Below are 23,288 nucleotides of genomic sequence, written 5' to 3' on the forward strand. Positions count from 1 at the left end.
ATGCATTGATCTTTCAAGCTTTTTTGAAAGCTTTTTCAAAAAGTTAAAAGGAATTATATTACTATTTGAAAAAATAATTAGATATGGAAGGCTAGTTGCTAGAACGTTTGTCTGTCTCTGACTTCTTCCCAGAGAAGAGAAAGAGTGCATCAGGGAGTCAAATGCTACTTTAAGTACCTTTAGTGACATTTCAGGTGTGTTTTATCTGTACATCTTTGTGATAATTGCGTATTATATGTTTACAGTTTGGACTCTGTTCACAGTTGCATTAATTTCTTCTCACATACTTCATTTTTTGTTTGGCATGCTTCCTGTGAATTTTAGAAGCTGTAGGTAGTTTATATACTCTGTTCAAAACCAGTTATTAATCTACTCGTTGCTTCGTTTTTGTGGTGATTAGAGGAACTTGAAGCTGTATGCCCATGCTGTCTGCAGCATACACCTGTATGGAGTGTAGGATTCAAAATTTTAATCAAGCACCCAAATCTGTTTAAAAAATCTACATTTGTGTAGAACAGACAGTAGTTCAGCTTCAACTGACTGAAAAAAAATACTTGACTTCATGGAAGTACTCCTATTTAAATGATTATCCTGTGGCACTGTGGACATCGCTGTTGCTTTCTCATAGCTGAGGCAAGCACTTTCTGTGGAAGCAAAATACTTTAGCATAATCTTTAAATGTTATAATAGGAAACACATAGGTGCACAGACATGTACTATTATTGAAACCCTGTGCAGACAGTGGTTTGGTACTTCAGTGGAAGGGTGAGTTGTTCAGACCCACTTTGTTTCATTACTAGTGGAGAGAGTAAAATGAGTAAGGACTTCTGAAATGGAAACAAGATACACAATGTAATGTTGGGATGGTAGTAATAACATCAAAAGAAATGCAGGTGTTGAAATCTGCTTTTAGAAATAAAGCATTGGAAATAGTGTTTTACGTTGGTTACACCTACACCAAGTTTGGTTTGCTATCTTTGCAGTGGATGCCCAGCCACTGCATATGACTTTACCCCACAGTATGTGCTTATCTGGAACAGAATTGTTTCTTTTCAGGTAAATGTATATGTTATATATAGTGTGTGTCTGAGAGGATAGAGCTCCAAGGGTTGGGAGTGGTTCTGTGTGTGCATTTGCATATGGTTATGGATGTACATCTAGATACCCATATCTAGATGGTGGGGATCGTGGGGATTAGTGACCCCAAACTACACACACAAGGAAATCCAGCAATAATTTCCAAGTTTCATGCAGCCAGTTAAGCCTGACACTTGGCAGCAGGATCTCCAAGCAGTAACCTCTCTTGCTCAACATCCAGCTACAGAACTCTTGAGACAAAACAGCAGGTAGGCTACTGAGAAGCCTGCCTTCCTCTTTGGTGTTGGGCTGAAGGTAATTACAACTTGAGGGGTGCTGAGTGTGTTAGCATCTATTCTGTCCTTCAAGGGTTGCCAATGTGCATTGAGGTGATCAGATCCATGTTCCACCTCAAGGTTGCAACAAAATGACATGCTTCAGTTACCCAGTCACACTATAGTCACACTATCATTTTTCTGTTACCTTCTGGTCCTATAGCACCCACCTGTGGGGTGTGCCTGTGCTTTCATCCTGCACACTGAAAGCTCAGCAAACTTAAGAGGTGATGGTATATGAATCTCTTGTGGCAGTCTCCAAGGGCAGGAACGATGAAAACCTGGTAGCTGCTCTAGCTGATGCAGTGAAAATACTAATCTCCCTGTGTTCCCCAGCTGCAGAATCATGACTTCTGGGCCATTGGCTGATAAGCACCAAGGGTTGTTAAATGGTGCTTTTCAGTCATGTTGATAGGTGTATCTGCATCATCATCAAGTCCTGGTCTGTCTTGGACTTATGCTGAGTATACCCAGAGATGGAAGTCACTTCCTTGCCCTTGTTTCATTCTGTAGATGCTCCATATCTGAGATTTTTCAGACATGCAATTAGCTTATATTGAGAAAAAAAGGAAATTATTGAAATAGTAAAATGTAAAAGTAAAACCACAAACACATGGACAAGCATCCATTTCACTCACAGGTGACTAGTTTGTATGTTACTTGCATTGTGGCAGGAGATGAAGTCCTCTTTATCCCTCTCATTTTTTGCTATTATGTCTATTTCTCATGAAAATTTCTTCTGAAAAATAAGCTATTGTCTTTCAAGTGCTAAATGCCACTCAAATTTAGTTGTAACCTCTATATGTTTCTAATCCCTACTCTTGAAGACAAATGAGAAATTTCAGCAGCCAATCAATCCAGAGCAATTGTACAGCTTTACTTACACAGAATGTATATAGGCAGACTAAAAATTGAGTGCCAAAATATATTTCATAGCATAACTAGTCCTCTGGACTGTGTAAAGAGATTGTTTTATGCTACCAAATCTGAGCATGAGTAGAGATAAATACCATTGGTAATAACCAGCCACTAACAGCCACTACTGATGGCCTTTAGCAGACTGAAGGTGTGAACTGAGTCCATTAACCAGATTAACATCTCTGAAAGTAATAGGAGATTATTTCTTTTTTAATCATGTATTCTGTAAATGTTACCCTTTGGTTTCTGATATTCAACAGTGTATTTGCTTTAGAGAATTTAGCTATCTGAAGTAAAGGTGGGGTATCTGAGGTATGAAAAGATTTGGGATGCAGAGCAGGTGTCTGGATGGAGTCCAATTTTATTTGGGCTAAAGTACTTGTAGATTAAGGTATTTATCAGACTTCATGCATGTTTAAAAAAAAAACTTGAGCTTAGGGAGGATCTCACTTAAAGATTCAATGTCTGCAGTATTCTTTGAGAGCGTACATAGCTGGGTTTTAAAAAACTGGCTGTCTCTCTCACTTCCAGAACAGTTTTGCAGCATGGAACTCAAGTAGAACAGAGGTTGAGAGATCCACAGGGGAAGTCAATTGCCAAAAATTATAGTAGTCACTTCTGTGATTCAAACCACCAGTCAGAGCAGGAGTTGGGATGTGGTTCTCACACATTTCAGGTGCAGGTACACCAGCACATGTCCCATTGGATTCATCTTTCAAGTATGAGGTGTGCAAGCAGAGTAGTTGAGTCTCAGAAGGCTCCAGGTCCTTGGAAAAGGAAAGAGCCTTCTGGCCACTGAAAGATGAGCAAATCTCATTCTGTATTGTGCACTTGGGCTGGTGTAACAGTAGATATTTAGCTTGTTTCTGAGAATAATTTTAACAAAAACACATGTGAGATCTCTGAATGTTATTCTCTCTATTGCTGTCCTGCCTTCCAAACCACTTGCCATTGAGCCAAATGGCTCTTCTGTCATATGATAAAAAAAGCCCTTCGCTTTCTTTATATCACCAGATTTTCTGAGAAACTGCCATTACTAAAATATAAGTGTAGTTACACAGTGCAATCTCCTAATTCCAAGAGTGGTGAGCAGAGGTCACAAGTTGTTCAAAAAGGATCCTTTGCAATGAGTAGATGTGGGATCAAACCTCAAAGCAAAAAAATTGTTTTTGTAAATTTGGAGTGAAAAAAAAAATGGATGAAGCTGATGTACTTATGGCCAAAACTGTCTGGTTTTAGAGCTAGATGTTTTTTTCAGTCAACAAGAATGTCCTGTCCCTCTTGAGCCTCAAAATTGTGAAAAATACAGTCAACAACCTAAGTAAAGACTTCAGTACTCTAATTACTTGTTGAATTAAGGCATATTTCTTATCAGCTTTGAATTTCCTAGGTTATAACTCAATTTCATGTCCTCTTACACAGAATTTGGCTAGGGGAGGAGAAAGCACTGGCTTACTTTCTCTAACCATCTGTGTCTTTTCACTCTGTTCCTGTCTGTTCATCACTGTCCTGATCAACCCTGATCTTTCTGCTTTTTGTCACTGTCTTTCTCTGATCATTGCAATGTCCTTGCTGGGGATAGCTGGTGCACTGCTCCAGATAAGGCTGTACCTCCAATTTATTGTCTGATTCTGTGTCGTGTGCTCTTTACTTAGATTATAGTTGCACTTGCTTCCTCTTTCAAGGTAATATTCATGGTCTGACCTAATAAAGGAGCAAAGTAATTTTTTTTAAATGTACGTTAGTGAAAAATTCATTACTTTTTGTAATATTTCTACTTTTCACTAAATATATAGTCCTGCAGACAAAATGCACTGACTGGTCCTGATACAAGAAAATTTAATTATCACACATTCAGAACGTGAATGTTTTTCACATGGAAACATGTAGGTCAGAACACTTAAGGGAACAGGTGGCCACATGAATACAGACAATTACAACTACTCATAGATCTGCCTCTTCTCAGGAAAAAATCTTTTAATACAAATAAATTGTGACTTGATCACTGAGAATGTGTTTGTTAATAAGTGACCTAGATTTCAGTTGCGACCTATTACATTTGAGAAAACAAAAGCTGCTATGTGAGGGGAAAAGAGTTACACTTTCCATAGTATTAAGTTGCTGCAAAGTTCTGTAATTGGAGTCAGTGTTATTTTCCATCATGTCTATGCATACACAAGGCTCTGTCGTGTATTCCTCAAGGCAGAAAATTTAGATTATATCAAAATTATAAAAAACACAAAGCAATTTCCATAGGTTTTTTATTATTTAAAAATGTATTACTCTTTCAGCATTTTGAAGCAGCCCAATTTCTCCAGAACTTCAGACAGTTTAAAACTGTAAATCATTACTGCAGTCATCGGTGCTTATTGTGGTAATTACAGCAAAGCTTAAGTTGTACAACAAGGAGGTAATTTTCAAAAATACCCAAATAAATTAGAAGTAAAATGCTACAGGGCTGTTCAGCCCATGTATCTTATTTTCTGTGGAGGGGACAAAAGTAACAGTTGGATGTCAATCTTAAGTGCTGAATTATGACTTCTAATTAATTACGGTTAAAAAATAGTCTTTGGATTAACTATGGTAAATCAAAAGCTGAATATCTACATGTTCATCACATTTTCTTTAACTTATTCTCCTGTGCCTTTGAAATATTGGCATATGTTTTTCAGGCTTATTTTTTCTGCAACCATGGTAGAGGTAGTCATACAAAATATGGCTGTTACGTTTAGCAAGTCATGAAGATGTTGTAACGTAAGGTAAAGCTGTTACTGCTCTTTTAAAAAGGAATTGGCCTGAATTTTCAGTGTAAAAAAACCCCATAGATTTGTAATCAAATTCTATAGAATTTTAACAGTCAAGAGACTGAATGCTGGAAAGATATCTTTCATTAGCAAACACCAATTTCTTTGGGCACCTCAGTATAGGAAGGACTATATTAAACTATTAGAACTATGGAAAAGTGACCAAGATGGGGAAAATTCTCAAGGGCAGGATTTCTGAGGAGTGACTGAGTTCACTCAGTTTATTTAACTTGGATAAGGCTGAAGGTGACCTCATAGCAGTCTCCAGCTGCCTCAAGGGGTGCAGTGGAAAGGGAGGTTCTGATCTCTCCGTGGTGACACCAGCAACAAGACTCAAGGAAACTGAAGCTGTCCCTCAGCTTCAATGTGATATAGAAAACTTCTGCAATTTATCTAAACCTTCTCTTTTGAATTTATCTTCAATCTATCAAAGAAGTATTTTCCTAGCCAGATGATAGACAGATGTAAAACAAGAAAAGTTTGCAAGGAGTGGGACACAAAAAATTCATCTCTGTTTTGGCTAATCACATCCAGCACACTTACTTTTAAAATGCCTTTATCTTTGTATTAGTTGTCTCTTTAAAAAAAAAAAAAATATATATATATATATATAAAGTTTTAAATTTTATTCTTAAAATTAGTAGAGTTTTAACAAAATAGACATAGCATACAAAAAAGTGTTGTATGTATGAAGTAACTCTCAGCATACCTCCCTACATCCCTTGAATCCACAGGCTGGATTAAAGCTCTGCATTTGTAGTCATTAGTTTAAAGCAGCTGTGCCTTGGGTGGTGCTGGCTTAGTGAATGCTCCACATGTGACATGTACACCAAGTCTCTCAGCATGTCTGGATGATGGTAATGGGAAAGGGAAATTGAAATATATAATGTACCAATGAATCTGTAACTGTACTGTGTATCTACTGCATACCCAGTGTCATGAATTCTCACAGAAAGACACAAGAAGCTGTGAAACACTGTTCCAGTGAGGACAGTTTGCTCAAACTGAAAAAAATAGAGGCTGGCTGCAGCCTGGAATGTAAGTATTTATGACTTCTGGAAAAAAAAAAAAGATGGAAACATGGTATTATTGTACTGAACATGGTATTATTGTACTGAATTTTCTCTCTATAAAGAGCACTTTCTAATTTTATTTGCACTTCCCTGTCCCCCTCCATCTCGTCCGGGTTCTTAAGATACTCTGCAGCAGAGTTTCATGAGCTGCAGTTTGTTTCATTGTGTGCAGTTTGAGCAGCTGCTTGAGGAATTCGCGGATACGTCGAGGTAATGTATAACTGCAGTGCAAGCAGGACAGTGCAGAACTCGCTAGCCACTTTCTCCTCAAAGTTTATATATCTTTCCAGATGCAGTATGGTGACTTTTAAACTCCCTAATCATCCAATCATAGAATAAGCTGTGTTGGAAGGGACCTCTAAAAGTCGTCTAGTCCAACCCCCCTTCAGTAAGCTCCTGTCTTCAGCTTGAACCGACATTATCTGGGATTTTATAATGTGGGAACAAACTGCGAGAGCCTGAATTTCCTTCATCTGTCCTCTATCGATCTGTGTCAGGAAGGTACGAACTGCAGGAGCGCCAGGCCATCTGCCCTTCCCCGGCGGTGGTCCGGGGCGGGGGTGTCGGGCGGCGGCTGCCGGGCCCCGATGGTCGCGGTGCCTCCTGGCGGGCTGCGGCAACCCTGGCAGCAGAAAGGGAGGTGTCAGGTGTCCTGGCTGTTGCCAGTGCAAGCAGTGCAATTAATGTTGATCTGCTGAATGGTTAGAGTATGAGAATAAAGATTTGTGTGTGTGCTTTTCATCTTCCAGACTAATAAGCAGCACCTTTCCGTGCTATTTACTGTGATACCACCTCCTTATCATGTGCTTACAGCTGGTGCAGAACCTACTGTGGGTAGTTTGACCTCATACGCTCTTGTCTTGGTCAGCATCAAGCTCTGGATGCCACTGCTCTGCTCTGACATTCCTCTTCCCTCGACTCACCTTAGCTGTGTGCCATGGTGGTCCTTCCTATTGCCACTTCGGGCAACAATAGGGCAAGTGCTGCCTTAGACGATTGTCACAGTTGTCCCATTTTCATAAAGAAACGTAGTTAAGAACGGTGAGAGACAGAGTGCTGCCAGGCAGTACTGCTGCCTTCGGCTTCCCGGTAGGTGGGAGTGTAGAATTGGGTTGCAGATACAGCCATCCCTCTGCTGGGGGAGGATGATCCTCCGGTTTCGGGGGACTGGCATCGTGGGGACTCCTTGATGCTTCTGCCTCATGCCATGGCCTTGCTTTTGCTGCTCACTTGGTCCCTGAGAACGGTGTTGGATCTGTGATGATTCTGCGTTGTAATCCTTTTCAACTCAGATTTAGTGTTAGCCCAGTGGAGAAAGCTGGGCAGGAGTGGGAATTTAAGACAGGAGGAAAAAAGGTCATAAAGAAGGAAATGGAGGTTTACTTTGAAACGGTATACGTAAGGGAGGAGAGAGGGGGCGGTGGCAGAAGCCCTTCGGAGGAGGGGCGGGGGGGCAGTACGAGCAGGTCGGAAGGGAAAACGCTCCAGTGCCACCCCTGAGGACCCCCCCTTCACCCGGCAGGACGGGCTGACGGCCAACGCAAGGCTTGCGGCGGGAGTTCCCTTATCGTCGGGGCGGTGTGGTACCGGGGCTGACCCACGGGGCGGGGGCGGCTGCGGGCACTGCGGCACTCCCCTGGCTCTGGGGCTTCCCTCCGCTCTCGCACCCGTCCCTCACGCCCTGGCAAACGACTACATTTCCCAGCACTTCCCTCTTCCAAGCGGGCTCTGCGGGGAGCCTCGCCGGCTCTCGCCACCTCCTTCCCTCGCAGGGGGCTCGGCGCGGTGGCGGGGCGGAGCTCGGCAGCCCCGGCCCCGCGGCAGCCGCGGCCCCGCAGCCCCCACCCCCTGTGCAGGCGCGGAGCCGGCGGCGGAAGCCGGGGCAGCACACGGCTGCGAGCGGGGCGGCGGGCAGCGCCATGCGGGCTGCTGCCTGCCTTCTCTCTCTGGTGCTCTGCGCTCTGCCCGCTGCCCCAGGTGAGCTTGGAGCGGGGGCGGCGGTGGGGAGGGGGGATGCTGCGCCGAGGGCCGCTGCGGAGCCCCGTGGAAACGGAGCCCCTGCTCCAGCCTGCGCGCCGGGGGCGAGGGCGCAGCCGGCTGACGGGTGCCTGTCCCTGCCCAGGAGGCGCCGGGCCGGCAGCGGGGCGGCGGGGCGAGAGCCGCTTCGGGGAGCGAGAGAGCATCAGGCCCCTGCGGCTGGTCTCCGGCGGCGGCGGGGCGCGGCGGCCGGCGCTGAGCACGCTGGTGCGGAGCGGCGCGGAGCGGACACAGGTAGGGGTCGGGCGGGGGTGTGTGTGTGTTGTGGGGAGGAGGAAGGGGGAACGGGCGGGTAGCCCCCGGCACCTGCCGCCGCGGCCTGGCAGCCCCAGCGGGCGCGGGGAGGAGAGGGACCCCCTTCCCAAAGGCAGCAGAGACGGCGGTGCAGTGTCCCAGCCGCCTCCCGCACCCACGCGTGTGTTTGCTGCTGGAGGGCAGCCTGTATGTAGACCCGTTGCTCGGTGAGACGCGCGGCTCGTTTTCCCGAAGGACCGTGGGGAACGCCAGTCCTACTGCGGCAGTGCTCGGTTGAGTTAAAATGGTCCCGGTGCCGGGTAATTCCCTCCCCCGGGCCTCCGCGGGGGCTCCGGGCGGGCAGAGCCGGCAGTGGGCTGGGGGAGCCGCGAGATGAAAGTTGCGGAGCCTTTGCGACAGCTGGAGTTGGCCGAAAGGCTGCAGCTTAATTTCGGTTTCTGGATGAAGTGTGGGCAGCATGGGTGGGTGTTCTCTGGGTTCGGGTGTGTTTTTAAAAATAGATATTGGAAATAGGGAGGGAACTGCTTGAAATATAACTTGAGTTTAGCTTAGCAATTTGGGTTGCATATTACTGCCCAAACTGGGGGAATGTTTTCAGATTTTTGTTGTATGAAGACTAATCCCTATAGATTTTAACAAATAGCTATCTCAATTTATATTAAATCACAGTGATTTTTTTAAAATCTTGATCACTAAGCATCATATTTGAGGTGGCAAATGGCTGTCATATAAAGGGAAAAACATTATGAGTCCATACTGTTGTAGGCTGGGGAATATAAAAAAATTTTGCATTGAGGTAACTGCTGACATCCAAGGTGAATTACAGGCCTCTGTTTTGTCCTTTTCTAGTTTACTGCTGTCCATTTAAGAAACAAGGTAGCTTAAAAAATTGTCTCAGATTCTTTTTCGTAAATCTGTGGAGGATAAGCACTGACACTTTTAATTCTTTTTATGCAGTTAAATAATAAACAGTCTCTTCACTGCGTATTTGTCTACCTCTGAATGTAGCTTACTCTATGTAAAGATTTTTCAGATCCAAAGGCAAATTTACATTACAATTAAATAGGATTCTACAAATTCCAAAGTGTGTGATTTGCTTAAAAAAGGAAGTAAAGAAATCCTCTTAGCATTTCAGTATTCTTTGAAGACCCTTGGATACTCACAAGTTCAAACACTTTGTGACATGCCTGCTTAAAAAGTAGAAATATTCGTGTTTCAGTCTAGTATTAGGATTCAAATACTGGTCTTGCAGAGCAAGCTATTAATTAAAGGGATTTGTTTTTTTGAATGTATCAACTTTCCTTCACCAGATCATATACTCATAAAAATTTTCAAGTTATCCCTATTTAATTGTTAGTATTAACACTACCAGTTAGAAAATAAGTAACATCAGTGGGTTAAAAAGGGTTAAACGCATTTATTACACGGCAGTCTTCACCCTAAACTGAGCTTAAATGTATAAAGCCCTGCATGCAACTGCAACTTTTCCTCCTCATCAAGAAGCTTCCCTCTGCTGGTTAAAGTGTCCACAGCCTCTCCCATGGTTGATACCCCAGTGAAGGATGCTGTAGCTGGCAGTGGTTTGGAGGAAGAAAATTACAGAGCAAAAGCAGGCTAAACCGAGTGGAGCAGTACCTATTTTCTGTGATCTTTTCTTTCATGCCCTTGCATAGGGCATAGTACATCCTAATAACAGGATCTGAGTCAGCTCAGCAGTGATGGACCAGCAATGGGACTGCCCTTGGTTAACTGAAGTTTTATAGAAGCTGCTTTTAGGAAGGAAGTTTTGAAGTAATAGTATTAACTGTTGCAGCTGAGTAATTTAATGTCCTGACTTTTGAATTCTAGCATCCCTGAAATACCCAACACTATTATCTCTGCCAGAGTGCTTATCAAAGTTATGGACTTGCTGAGTTAACTTTTATGGTTGCTTTTGGGTGGCTGGAAGTAGTCACATGATGTGTAAAGATGCAGAGTGCTAGGTTCTGCTTAGACATGCAGAGACACCCATGGCTAAGGGTGAACGGTCCAAGATCAGTGGCATATAAAGGGTGGGGGAACAGAGGTACACTCTCGATCAATAACATTTTTGTATGTATTAGTTTGCTATATGATGAAGTATGCTCTGTCTCTGTGCCCCATTCTATCCATTGCTGGTAGTCTTTGCACAGCTATGTACCAGAGTTAAAAAAAAATGGCCTTGAATAGATTTCAAACCAAAGCTAATGGACTTCTGGATGACTTCAGGGAGGATGCTTCTTGGAGGAGGTTGAAGCCTTCAAGAAGAATCTCTGATGGCTGAAGGACAAGCTGCCGTGTCTAGAAAAGCAAAGATACCTGAATGGAATGGTGCAGTTAGGGGAGCAGAAAACAAGGCTGTAGCTGTTGCATTGATGTAAACCATTGTAATTGTGTTTTGAATTGGATAAAGATAAAAGGAGAGAGAGAGATAAGCTGGAGAAAAGGAAGTCGCATTAAATCGGATCGGATTCCTTTAATTCCTGGATGAAAGCCTTAGCTGCAGAAAGGGCAGATGTCATACATTTATTTATTTATTTATTTGGAATTGCACAAATGGAAATGAGAATGTTTGTTCAAGGGAAAGCAGAAGCAAAGTATGGCTTTTGCAAATCAGGAGCTTCAGAAGAGGCTTATGATGGAGTTGAGCCAGAGAAGAGTAATACAAGAAAAGGAGCTTAAAGAAGGGAATTGAAGGGAGAAGTGACTGGAAAGTGATGGTGGGCAGATTACTAAAAATGTGTGGTTTTTTCATCAGTTTTCATCACTTGTTGAGGTTTCTCTCTAGCAACCTCCTTTGTTTTGTTTGTTTGGTTTGGTTTGGTTTTTCTGGGCCATTGCCATAACTATAGAGTGAGTTATCAGCATGCATGCTTTACTATTAAATAGTAAAGAAAATAGTCTGTGTACTCATCCTAGAGACCCAGAATGTAATTGCTTAAGAAACAAAATGTGTTCACAGTTGAAGTTGCCCAAGACTGTGTGACTTCAGGACACAGCACCAGGCTAATGTTGGAGGCTATTATGTATTAATTTCATTAATGTTTTAACATACAGGATATAGTGGACACTGGAAAATTCATGTGACTTTAGGTTTCTGCTTTTAATTCCTCTGCTGAATAGTCACTACCTGTATCTGTGACATTCATGTATTTCAGGAATATTCTGTGTTCTCCAAAGGGGGCCTATTAGTGGCTGCATGGTACTTAATCTAAAGAGTAATGAAGATAAGATATATATGACAATATGCTAATATTAATATTATCAATAATGCAGTCCAGTATTTTAGCAATGGACACTTCATTTACTGTTGCATAAATCAACCTGTAAGAAAATGGAACATCTTCTGTTGTAAGGCTAAACTAAGATTTTTGTATTTTAAAGAAAGTAAGTTCCTGCTGTGGACATTTATAAGGAACTTTTTAACACCATGCCTTGAGCCATAATTGGTTATCATAAGAAGCATGCGGGAAATCACAATTTGTTAATACTTTCCTTTAGTCAATACTGGTCAGGCATGTTCTTCATTAGAATGTGGGAATCCATAAGCATTCCTCCTCACTGCCTGTTCTTCAGCCTGTGAAGGAAAGCAAAACAAAGCACAACGAATGCCTTTACAAACTCAAGTTTGTACTTGATGTCAGCACTTGATTGGAGGATCTTTTTCTTAATAATTTCCAGTTGATAAAATATTCTGGTTGGAAAGATGAGATTAATCTTCCAGCTGGAGATTAGAGGACCAGACCTCTATACTCCTTCACCTAACAGATGCCTTCTCTCAACCCTGAATATAACTTATTAGGGATTTTGCTGTCAGCAGGAGACTGACACTTGGTACCAGTGGAGAAGGGGCCCATTTCTCCCTGACCCCAGCACTTTGTGGTGTTGGTTATAGGTCTGCACACACAGTCTAAGGGACAACATTTTCCATCTTGCGGCTTTCATTACATTATCCATTTTTGATATATCTAGGTGGTGATAAGGAAATTTGGGAGATTTGCTAACATTTTTAGCTGGAATAAGGTCTTGACTCAACAACCTAATATGTGCATAGATTCACTCATCTCTGCTGGCTCTGCAAAACATTCATAGCATAGCATCTTCTGTTTCTCAACTTGTTTTTAAGTTGCTTGTTGCCAGTTGTCAGAAGGTAGACTGAATTCCTTCTGAGTGAGGTTGCTGGGATCCTGGCAAGAAGGGGCTCCAGGCCTGAACTCCCTCCTGGAGACATTAGAACATGTTGTTTGTAGTGCAGAGTGACTCAGTGCTTCTTAGCAAAGTATTTATTTATCTTTCATTGTCTGCATTTCTGATGTTTGTGACCAAATTATACAATTCCATACATTGATTTGAAAGCATGGCTTTCAGATTTCTTAAATAACTTCTTATTGCTAATAGTCAATTGCAGGGAAGCTTCCATAGGTAGCTCTGCTTTCTCTTGGAGATGAATTCTTCATTAGTTATTCAGGTTTTGCTTAGTCTTTGTTATTGGATTTTCTGACTTCTTGACCTCTCACTCTAGTCTTTCAACAGGATATTCCTGTTCTTTGCAGGTACTTCTGAAACTGCTGACTGTTTAAAACATTGTCAGTTTCTGTTTTGATGCTGTCTACTGCTGTCAACTGTGTTATTAAGTTTCCATTTGGGTAGCTCAAACAATTAGGGTATTTTTGGTTAAAAATATATTCTGGCTGTTGAGGCATTTATAAAACATTTCTGGAGTTTAGGACTGATGGATGATGATGGTTGCAAAGGCAAGTGTCATGAGAATTGCCCAATTTAAAAAATTCTTTTCTGTCTACTTAATCAAATGACTGCTGTCTCTTGGAGAAACTTAGGCACAATTTTTGTTCAGCCTATCACAAAACCAAAGAGGGACTGAGGCTGTCACGAGTAATATGCATTTGGCTCTCTGCCAGAATTAATTTTGTTTCTTCCTTATTGCCTCTTTGCCTTCTTTTTGTAAGGTTTTAAGGCATTAGGCAAAAAGTGGTGATACTTTATTATATGTTAGATATATGTAGTTCTGCAGTATACATGCAAGATACTTCACCAGCCTATCAATGTTTTATGAATATGTGAATGACAGCTAAAATAGCAATACTCGTGATACTCATGATTCCTCTTCCTTCCTGAAGAGGGAATAAAGTGCCAAAAGTCAAACTTTGCTATAGATCGCCACATGTTGCAAGGTCATTGAGAATGCCTTTTTATTTCTGATGTAAGAGTGACTTCCAGATACATCTTTTTGGCAGATATATCTTTTCCTAGTGTGTTTTGGTATTTTATAGGCAAAGAATATTTAAAATTTCTAATTTATCCTTTGTTAGCTGCTCTTTCAGAGTTTATGTTGCAGAAATACTGTATCAGGACTTGGATATTAAGAGCTGATCAGAAGGCATGGGTACCTTTGAAAATCCTAGTCTTCGTGAAAGGGCTGCATGGGAAATCTTGTTTTGTGATACCTTCTCTTACTTGTACCATAGAAGAGCTGAAAAGAGAGATATTCCAAAAGCTGTGGCTTAATGTCATAGCACAGGCTTATGTACAGTCATGAAGGATCTTAACTGCTCAGAGGTAACAATTCTTAAGGAAAGTATTGTAGAACCCAAAGAGAATATTTGTCTCACAACAGCCACCCTGACAAAGTTGACACTGTGCTCGGGTGGAGGCCTCATTGGATAATCCACCAGGACTCTGTTCTCTCAAGGAGAGACCCCCATTTGGGGAACCACCCTGATAGACAGGGCCCTATTGTCACAGGAGCAGCCCCTCCTTTAGTGGCCATCCTGATAAGCTGAACACTGTCCTTGCAAGGGGAGCTCTGTCTGATGGCCTCCCTGACAGACAGGACACTGTCCTTGTTTGATAAGGGACAGGGGCAGGAGAGCTGCACCCTGTGGAGGCAGAGTGACATCTTATGTGTGTCCTGGATAAAGCCACTGGAGAGGGCACATGTGCAGAAATAAGGGTTATTGCTGTGTCATCCCATCTGGAGGGGCCCAAGTGAACACCTGGCTGTGCAAAATATGCCAAAGCCTCCCCCCGAAAAGGTGGGGTCAGGCGGCATAGAAGAAGCACATGCAAAATGTTGGATGCGTGCCCAGCATCCAAGGACCTGAACTTCCTACCAAGATCATCGCTGGATCCAAGGGTGGGGATATCTTTTTTTATCTCTTATCTCTCTCTCCATCTCCCCCTGTGTATCTGTTTCTAACCTTATCTCAGCACATAAGGGTAACATAGTTTTAAGTTTTACTCCCCATTGCTTTGTTAAGTTTTGTTAGTTGTAACCTGTTCTGTTTACAATTTCGCTGAATGGGTTGTTGAAAGAGATTAATTAGAGGAGGAGAAGGATTGAGCCCAGCCACACTGAGGCTTCTCCCTGAAGGAGTTTAGAAAGCAAGGAGATCCAGTCCAAATCTCTGAGTCGACTCCCCCTCTGGGGAACTCTACCCGTGCCCACTCTGTGGGCTGTAACGCTGTGCCCACTCTGTGGGAAGTGATATTTTGTTTGGCCCCCACCTCTGCGTGGAGCTGTGCTCACTTTGTGAGACGTGACAGTGCTGCACCCACCTTGTGGGGCACGCCAAGTATTTTTCCCCAACATTTGCTTGGTTTCATGATGAGTATAATAACTGTGAAATCTGATAGGTTCTTTCAAACTGTGGTAAGCACCGTATCTGTATTCATTCCTGATCTGTGTTGGTGCCTGTGAGTGCAGGATCAAACTGAATAGTCTTCCTGCCACTTGTTTCACTGAGGATACCTGGTTTGGGACCCCTGTTGTGGCTAATGATCTGCTGTAACACATGATGCAGAAGTGTGTTGCTTTCCAAGTACTGTCATGATAAAATTTGCTCAGTTTTACACAAATTATGGGGGAACTACATAGTAAGCTGATGCTCACTCTAAAATGTTTGCTGCAGGAATGTTATGGGCTTATGAATTACAGAATCATGGTAGATCTGGTATTGCATTATTCTTCTGGTACTCCAGGTCTCTTTTGTAGTCTTCTCAATATTTAGTCTTTAAGTGACTCTCAAGGCCAACAACTTTTCTTAGGGCTTTGCTTGTTGAAACATCATTGCAGTTATCCTGTCAAACACTGCTTAAAGGTCAATCAAACTGTGTAAAACCTTCAACAGCCTGATAAGATTCATCTTTCTGAATTTTTGGTCCATCTGGCTAGCTCTGTCTCAGTGTTTTCCCTCTCAAATCAGCTCTGCTGAGGTTTGTGATCCTTCCATTGATGCTGTCCACTTCTCTCCAGGTTTCTCTCTTTTGAGAGGATGTATACCCTTGTTATACACTCCCATGGGTTTAAGCCAAAGCCCTTTCTCCTCCCAGGTAGACTGTTATTCTGCTTCAAGAGAAGAGGCTCTCACAGGGTTGTTATCAGAGGATCTGGTTGCTATCTCAGGCCCATGTCCATTCTCAGTCTGGACAACTGTGGTTGTGGAGGTGAAGTCTAATACGATCAAAAGGTCAAACCCACTGCTCTTGGACACAGGATTGTGGTGTTTTTCTGTGAAATATCTTTTTATCATTAATTTACTGATATGAGTCAGCTTTTTGGCCCCTAAATAATGTTTTTACAATATTGTACTTTCTAGAAGCAGTGTAATTGTTTGCTTCTTGCATCTTAAACATAACCGCTGTATTCAACATCTCCAAACATTACTATGACTTCTGCCCTGTCCCTTTTCTGTCTAGTTGTGACTTCTGTATTTTAATCTACATTGATTTTGTTATGATTTTCTGTATTAAATTAACAGACAAGCTTCTGAGCCCTTCCAGTCTTCTTTCTTTTGGCTTGACAGTGGCCTCCTGGGTACCATAGAATCATAAGGTAGTGTATGGATATACTGTTCTAAGGACACGTCTTTTGGAGTGCATAAAGGATCACAAAGTCCTGCCAGATGAAATTCTGCTCTTCAGAGCTGCAGATGCTCTTTGATAGTACTCCTCTGGAGCCATTGCACTATTTGCATTTATCTGAGAAGGAGAAGTCATCATTGCAAGGATGAACTGTGCAGCAGCAGCTGTACTGAGCCACAGCCAAGCATGGAATCACATCTCTCACCTCCAATGGAGCCAGGTTCAGAGCAGAGGAGAGCCTCACCCGCAGAAGATTACATCTGTGCAAGCTTTTTAATACTTTAATGGGATGTCTGTGTTAGGGCAGACTTGCTTCTTCCCAGAAACTTTATTGTGGGAGTGCTGGGCAGCAAAGGTGGCTGAAAAAATGTATGGGAGTGCTGAGGATGAAGTCCTGGATAGGATTAATTCTGCCAGGCTGTGGTGTGCACTTCCACAATGGGAACTGGCTGGGTGGGTAAGGTTAAGTGTCAAGCCAATGCACCTGAAATGAAAGACATGATTACGTAGAAGCAAAATAAGTGGAATATGATGTAGAACTGTTAAAATGTTGAGTCTATAGGACTCCAACTTGGAAGTTGGGTTCAATTAAAGAAAGCTAAGCATGGCACTGCTACTGGGTATTTGCCGTAAGACAGTGAAATCTGCTGATTTCTTTGTTAATTTGAGCAGCTCTAATTTCTGTACCTTGACCAAATTCTCTACAATTTTTTTATTTTTTTTCTGTTTTTTTTTTTTTTTTACTTAAATGATTTTTTCCAGACCAGAAAGCTGTAGCAAGTGACTGACCACATTTTTGAAAAAGCCATTGCAGAATATAACCAGTAACAAAAGGTTTAGAATATGTTTCTGTGGATAAATGCCTTTTAATGGTGCTGTGATTCTGAAAGTGTGATATATGTGAACATGGAAACTACAGCCCTGATTTACAGCTCAAAAATTGCCCAGAAGAAATAGCAGTATGTAAGAACACAGGCTGTTCCAGAAACATCTCCTTCTCCTGAGGCTATTTCAGCCCCTGAAATTCTGTGGGAATAAAAAAAAAAAAAAATCCATCAGCTGTTTCAGAAAATATACATAGTGAAAATGTTGATTTGTTTTGATCTCCTAGGCTGTATCTAGGAAAAGGAGTTTTGAACTGTGATTTTCTCACATTTTTCAACTTTAAACTTGATACTTGAGTGTAGTGGTTGAGTCCTATTTAAAAAAATATCCTCTGCAGAGTTGATTGAGCAATGTATAGGCGTGCCTGGGAGTCTGCAAGTTTCATTGAGAGCTTAGCCTGTGGTGCTGATAAAATCTTAGTAAACTTCCTGCTGTTGCTGGAGAACCATATGTGGGAAAAGTTAGCCATACTGGTAGACTCCAGTGCTTGTTACTTCCAGTGGGAAGAGCTAATGTTTGGTAAGTTTTCTTCTGAACACAAACTAAACATAAAACCACTTGAAAGTGCTTGGAATATGTCATTGTGTTGCTGAAAAAAGTTTTGTTCAATGATAGTTGTTGTATAAAGGAACAAAGTTAGTATGTATCCTTTTGTTACTTTTGAATGCAGTTTTTGTAACATACAGGCAGTGTTAATGCTGGTTTTTTGCAGATTGGTCTGGTAGTGGGACTCCGTTCATTTCTGAAGCCTGCAAGAGATGCTGAAAAGGGGGCCTTTCTCTAAATGTTATTTATTCCTTTCAGAGCTTGGAAAACATTAGCTAAAAATGACCTCAAGGCACCATCTGCTTTGGCAAGGGAAGTGCCTTCACTCCTCTTGACTGTTAGATCTGTTGAGCTTTCCTTCTTGTCTAAATGGTGTCCTTGAGACAATGGTCCTTTCTACAGCTGAATGACACAGTGATCCAGATGGGTTCATCCTCCAGTGCTGCCTGCAGCGTGTGCGTGGCTGCCCTTGTTCTGCCTTCTCTCCCCCAGCAGCTGCCTGGTGCACCCCTTGTTTGCCTCTCCCACTCCAGCTGTGCATGAGGAGTGGCTCATTTGGGTTCTGCCCACTCGAAGCTGCCAGGAATCCTTGGGAAGGGAGGCACTTCATTGAAGAGAGCATTTCCTTGTTTGAATCCTTTCCCTCGTGCTTCCTCACAAGGATGGATCTTCCCTGTCCAGTTGCAATGTCCAGTCCTGTGGTATTGAGGGAGACAGATGGAACAGGTTGCTTTACTGCTGTTGTATCAGTGTTGCCCTTCATGTTATACCTGACCTTCTGCAACCTGCAGTTGCTGTGGGGTGGCAATGGAAACTGTGGTGTCCCTGTGTCAGAGGGTGAGTCTCTGCTCTGCTCCCTGGCTTGGTTTTAGAGGTGTGATTTCAATGGTCATCAAAGTTTTTGTATAAATTATGTCAGGAAAACTTTCTGAACTTTACAAGTGTTCATTCATGACTTTCCTTCATTTCCTATTTGTAACCCAGTACTTTGATAATACCCTTATGATAACCTATTTTATCAGACTTCTCCTAGCCATTAGGCTTGCATAATGAACCTTGTCAAATGCATTTTAAAAACATGAGTTTGAGCAGTTACCAATTTTTATGTTTTGCCACAGTAGTGATATAATATTCTTTTAATATTAGTTAGATTTACCCTTTGAATGAATCTCTGTGGCTTCCCTTTCAGGAAAAGGAAAAACAAATTAAAAACCCCCAAAACAAGTACGTCTCCCCCTGAATTCTTTCAGTTTTTCCTTTCACTGGGATATGCAGATTTTTACAACAAGAGAAGCTAGAGTACTTAGTTTCATAGGAAATGAAAAGTTATAACTAAAATTTTCTTAAAGTCAAATTAATGTCATCTTCAACACATAAAAAGCACAACAAGCACAAGATCCGGTATCATGGGATTTTTCTGGTGCTGGAAACAAGTGTCAGATTGCCTCTTGGGAAGGAGCATCTTGCCCATTCAGTTACTCAAATTTGTCCTTTTAGATGTGTGAGATCAAATGGTAGTTCATGCTAAATTTGCTAGCAGTGGCAGCCCGATACTTTTCCTGTCTTCAGTGCTCCATCATTTCACCTTTGGTGAATTTTGAGAAAGGTGAAGTGGGAGCAAGGAAGGTGAACAAGAAAAGAAGTTCTCAGGAAAAAATAAGAATTATTTTTTCTCAGTTGTTATAACTGTTCAAGTGTCAGGCAGAGGTCCAGGGAGAGATGTGGGAGCAGATGCAGCCAAGCCTATCAGAGCTCAGCATCACACCTCTGCAGGACCTCTGAAGGATCTCTGCTGCTGCCCAGGCAGTGGATTTGCAGCAGTGCCACCTGCGTCAGACACTGCATCTCTTTGTGTTCAGGACTTTTTCCTGGTGCTGTTCCCCTCATCTATTTTTCTGGGGATGCCTTTTACTTCACCATATTGAGTAAACTCAAACAGCTTCAGATTTCAAACCCACAAATCAATAATAAAGGAGATTTTTTTTTTTTTTTTTAACTTGAAGAAGAATAATCACTGGCATTTTAGAGGTACAAGTACTCCTTGCTTCTAACCCTGATTTCATTGATACTGTCGTGTTTATGCAGAGAAAAGCTACTTAAGGTCATGTTTTACAGCATTGTCAAGATCTTTATCTGCTGAGAGCTGATGAACCCCCACCAAAGGGAACTGGACGATGCCACTGTGCTCTCTCTGGCTTTGCCTCTCCATCTGTCCCACCCTTATTTGGCTCAGAGGACAGATATGTGATCCAGGATTCAAAAAATAATGTGGATCTCTTAAAATATTTTCTTATTTCTTGATTTTCTTTGAAAGAAATGATTTATCTATTAAGTGTACCCCAAAAAAGCAGCTGTAAAAGCCTTTTTATCAAGCCATGATTCTGTTCTGCATTTTTTCATTAAATAACTCCCCACCCCCCCAAAAAAGAAAAAAAAAAAGTCCAATAGGTATTTAGATTTATGCACTTGATAAGAAGAGAGAGCTTGCATGAAGAATGACAAATAATGATGTTTAATATAGTTAATGTGCATGTAAATATTTAGAGAATGCTAGGGAAAGTAAAAAAGAGATTTTTGCAGTTCCTTACTATGCTGTGAGATGTGTATCCCATGCAGTGACACTGAATGTTTGATTAAAATTAGATATCCACAAATGGCAATAGAGAGGGCCTGAGGAAATAATGTAGCATTTATACTTTATTGCGTATTTTAGAAAAAATATTCTTTAGCTTTGAGATGCTTATTAGTATTATTAGACCTAGGCTTATTTCTGGATTTTGTCTCTCTGAGCAAAGTTTGTTTGTTTGTTTTTCTTTTTTTTTCTTCTTGGGACAAGTAGAAAAGCAAGTTTTTGAACTAATTTCTTATTTTAGATACAGCTACATGGCACTGCGTAACTCTGGATTTATTACAGCACAACTGAGGCTGAAAATTGTCCTTTTATAATGTGTACATGTGATAATTAGCCCTGTATTCCTATGCTCTGGTATAAATTTAAGTTATAAATTTAAGGATTTTTTAAAAGTTGAGGTTTGTATTCTCCTAATAAATAAAGGGAGGGGGCATGTTGAATTAATATCTAAAGAATTTACTATTTTGTAAATGTGACTGATTACCAGGAAGTCTGCTATAAAATCCTCATTGTTCTTTGAAACATAGCTTAGAAGTTTTTTCTTGCTATAACATTCTGTATCCTCTCTTGATTCTCTTGGTGCTTTTCTTACATTTATACAAATTTGATCAGAATCTTTTAATTAGAAACCAGAATGCTATAAATAGTAGCAAATGTAAAATTCTTCACATCAAAGGGCAAACATGTAAATAGGATATTTTCATATTTTTTAAATGACATGCCTCTTTTTTGACAGAAATTCTCTTACAGCAAAACTTGTTAAAAGGCCTTTAGATGCTTTATGAAGAATACTTCAGCAGTAAGAAAAATTTGTTATGATGAATTGCCTATTGTATCACAATATATTTTAATCTATTTTTTCCTTATTTTAATGTATTTTTTCCTTATTTTAATGAGAAAAAGTATCAGCCAGTAGGTTACTATGCTGTTTTCAGCACCCAGCTAATAATGTTTCTTGTTAGTTTCATTATTGAAGTACATGGATTGTAAATATTTCATTGGTGGTTAAGATATTTTACCTATTTGAAATTAAAGTTTTCTAAACACATTTAAGGTTACGTACAGTAATGTGCAATGCAGCTCCCCATTGATTTGCAGTGGTAGACTTTGGTTTTAATTTGTGTATTTGTGTTCCCTTTACAGATACTCATTATTCAGGCCCAGTTTCTGGAGAAGGTTGATCCCCAGCAGGGGTACCAAAAAGATTGCATCAGAAATAATTGGGTTTTTTTGTTGTGTTTCTTTGTAATAATAAATAGTCATACTTGGAATGGACTGCCCATCTCTGCTGTTACTACAGTGATCCCTGAGGCATGGAGCAGGTGATTTAAAATAATTGGAATTGCATCCCTCTTGGTTTTTCAGGAAGGGTTGCCTACCATTTGTTTTTCTAGGATTCAGGCTTTTAATGTTTTAGGTAAAATATCTTCGTGCTTGGTGATTCGAAATAATCCTTTCCACTCCATTTACTTTTGATTCCTTTCAGACATTCACTGAGATGCTTAAACTTTGCAGTCTTTGACAAAAGTTAGCTCTCTCATCATTGCATTATATACATGGGGTGCTTGGTATTTGCTGTAGGAGGTATTACACATTAAGTACCACTAGATACTCCATCTGGAAGTACTGCAGCTAATTTCAGAATTGTTATTGATATTTTCCTTCTTCACTTGCATTAAAGTTTCAGAACTTTTTGATTGTGTTGGAAGCACAGCAGTGCACTCTTCCATTAAGTTGTTAGAGTCTCCTTTCCTGGCTCTTGTTCATGGTCTCCATTGAGTGCATCTCTCCTGGTCTCCAAGAAATCCCCTTTTATGACTCAGTTGTCAGCCTTCAATGTGTCATGCCTATGGTTGTTAAAAAAGCCTCGAATTTTCTGAGAAAGTTCCTTGGTTTCAGAACTGAATAACGTAATAATTTGTCCTTCTTCGGTGGCCTAGATGAGCCTTTGCAGCTATCTTGTTACTTCTGCTTGAATGAGATGGTATAGATGGAGTAAAAGTACCTATGTCCCTTCTTTGGGTTCTTTTATTGACATATGTCTGTGAGTGTAAGCTTCCTTTGCACCAGGCCTATTCACTGAGCAGATAGATGTTCTTTAAATTAATGCAGAGCCAACACTTTTTAGAATCCCTTTCTTTAGTTTGTGGTTCTTAACCAGATTTTTAGAAGAATTGTTTTCCTAAAAATGTGTTCTCACTCTCAAGGTGCAGTTTTTTTGTTACGGTGAATGGTAAGGGGCATCTGTCTTCCTCTTCACTCTGCCTTTTATGTCCCCTACAGCTTCTTCCCATCACACCTCGTCCTGTGGCATGACTGTGTGGCTTATTTGGATCAGCTTGTTTGTCTGACAGGAAATGTATCCACTCCAAGTAATTTTCTGATGCTGATCTGACTTTCTGGGTAGTCACAGGAGCAAACAAGGGAGAGCAGATGGAAACATGTGGCCAGGATGGAGCAGAACTGTCCAGTTTTGGCAGCAGCCCACAGTACACAGCATTGCAGTGTTTTACAGCCACATACCAGGGTCAAAGGAAGGGGCTGCAATTTCTTGAGGGCTGAATCTGTCTAAATATCAAAAATGTGCATCTTGGTATCTCTGTACATTTGAGTTACGATTGGTTGCTCTTGAGTTTAAATTTAAAGGTGAGCTTCCTTGCACTACTTGCCTTGGGGGTGGTTACATCTGTGTAATATTTTTCATCTTAATTTATTAATAGGCATTTTCTCCCTTAAATCCACATTAACAGCTTCTGTCAGGGAATAACTGTGGTCTAGTGTCACCTCAGAAATACATTAGCCTTGTAATTGCTTATCTTAGAGACAT

The 23,288-nt window shown here is 41.2% G+C and overlaps 1 protein-coding gene across 10 annotated transcripts in view; it reads left to right on the forward strand.

Annotated features, from left to right (window-relative positions):
* Positions 1 to 7,741: 7,741 nt before the first annotated feature.
* Positions 7,742 to 23,288, forward strand: part of ADAM22 (ADAM metallopeptidase domain 22) — a 125,200-nt gene continuing 109,653 nt past the window's right edge. For 9 of the 10 annotated variants that reach the window (XM_071735174.1, XM_071735177.1, XM_071735180.1 and 6 more), the window contains exons 1-2: positions 8,040 to 8,184; positions 8,330 to 8,478. In XM_071735174.1, the coding sequence (XP_071591275.1) occupies positions 8,127 to 8,184; positions 8,330 to 8,478 (207 nt within the window). In that variant the 5' untranslated portion in view covers positions 8,040 to 8,126. Of the gene's footprint in view, positions 8,185 to 8,329; positions 8,479 to 23,288 lie in introns of all 10 variants that reach the window. The other variant, XM_071735178.1, reaches the window with a different exon arrangement.

Source organism: Heliangelus exortis, chromosome 2 (genome assembly GCF_036169615.1).
Source record: "Heliangelus exortis chromosome 2, bHelExo1.hap1, whole genome shotgun sequence".
Lineage (NCBI taxonomy): Eukaryota > Metazoa > Chordata > Aves > Apodiformes > Trochilidae > Heliangelus > Heliangelus exortis.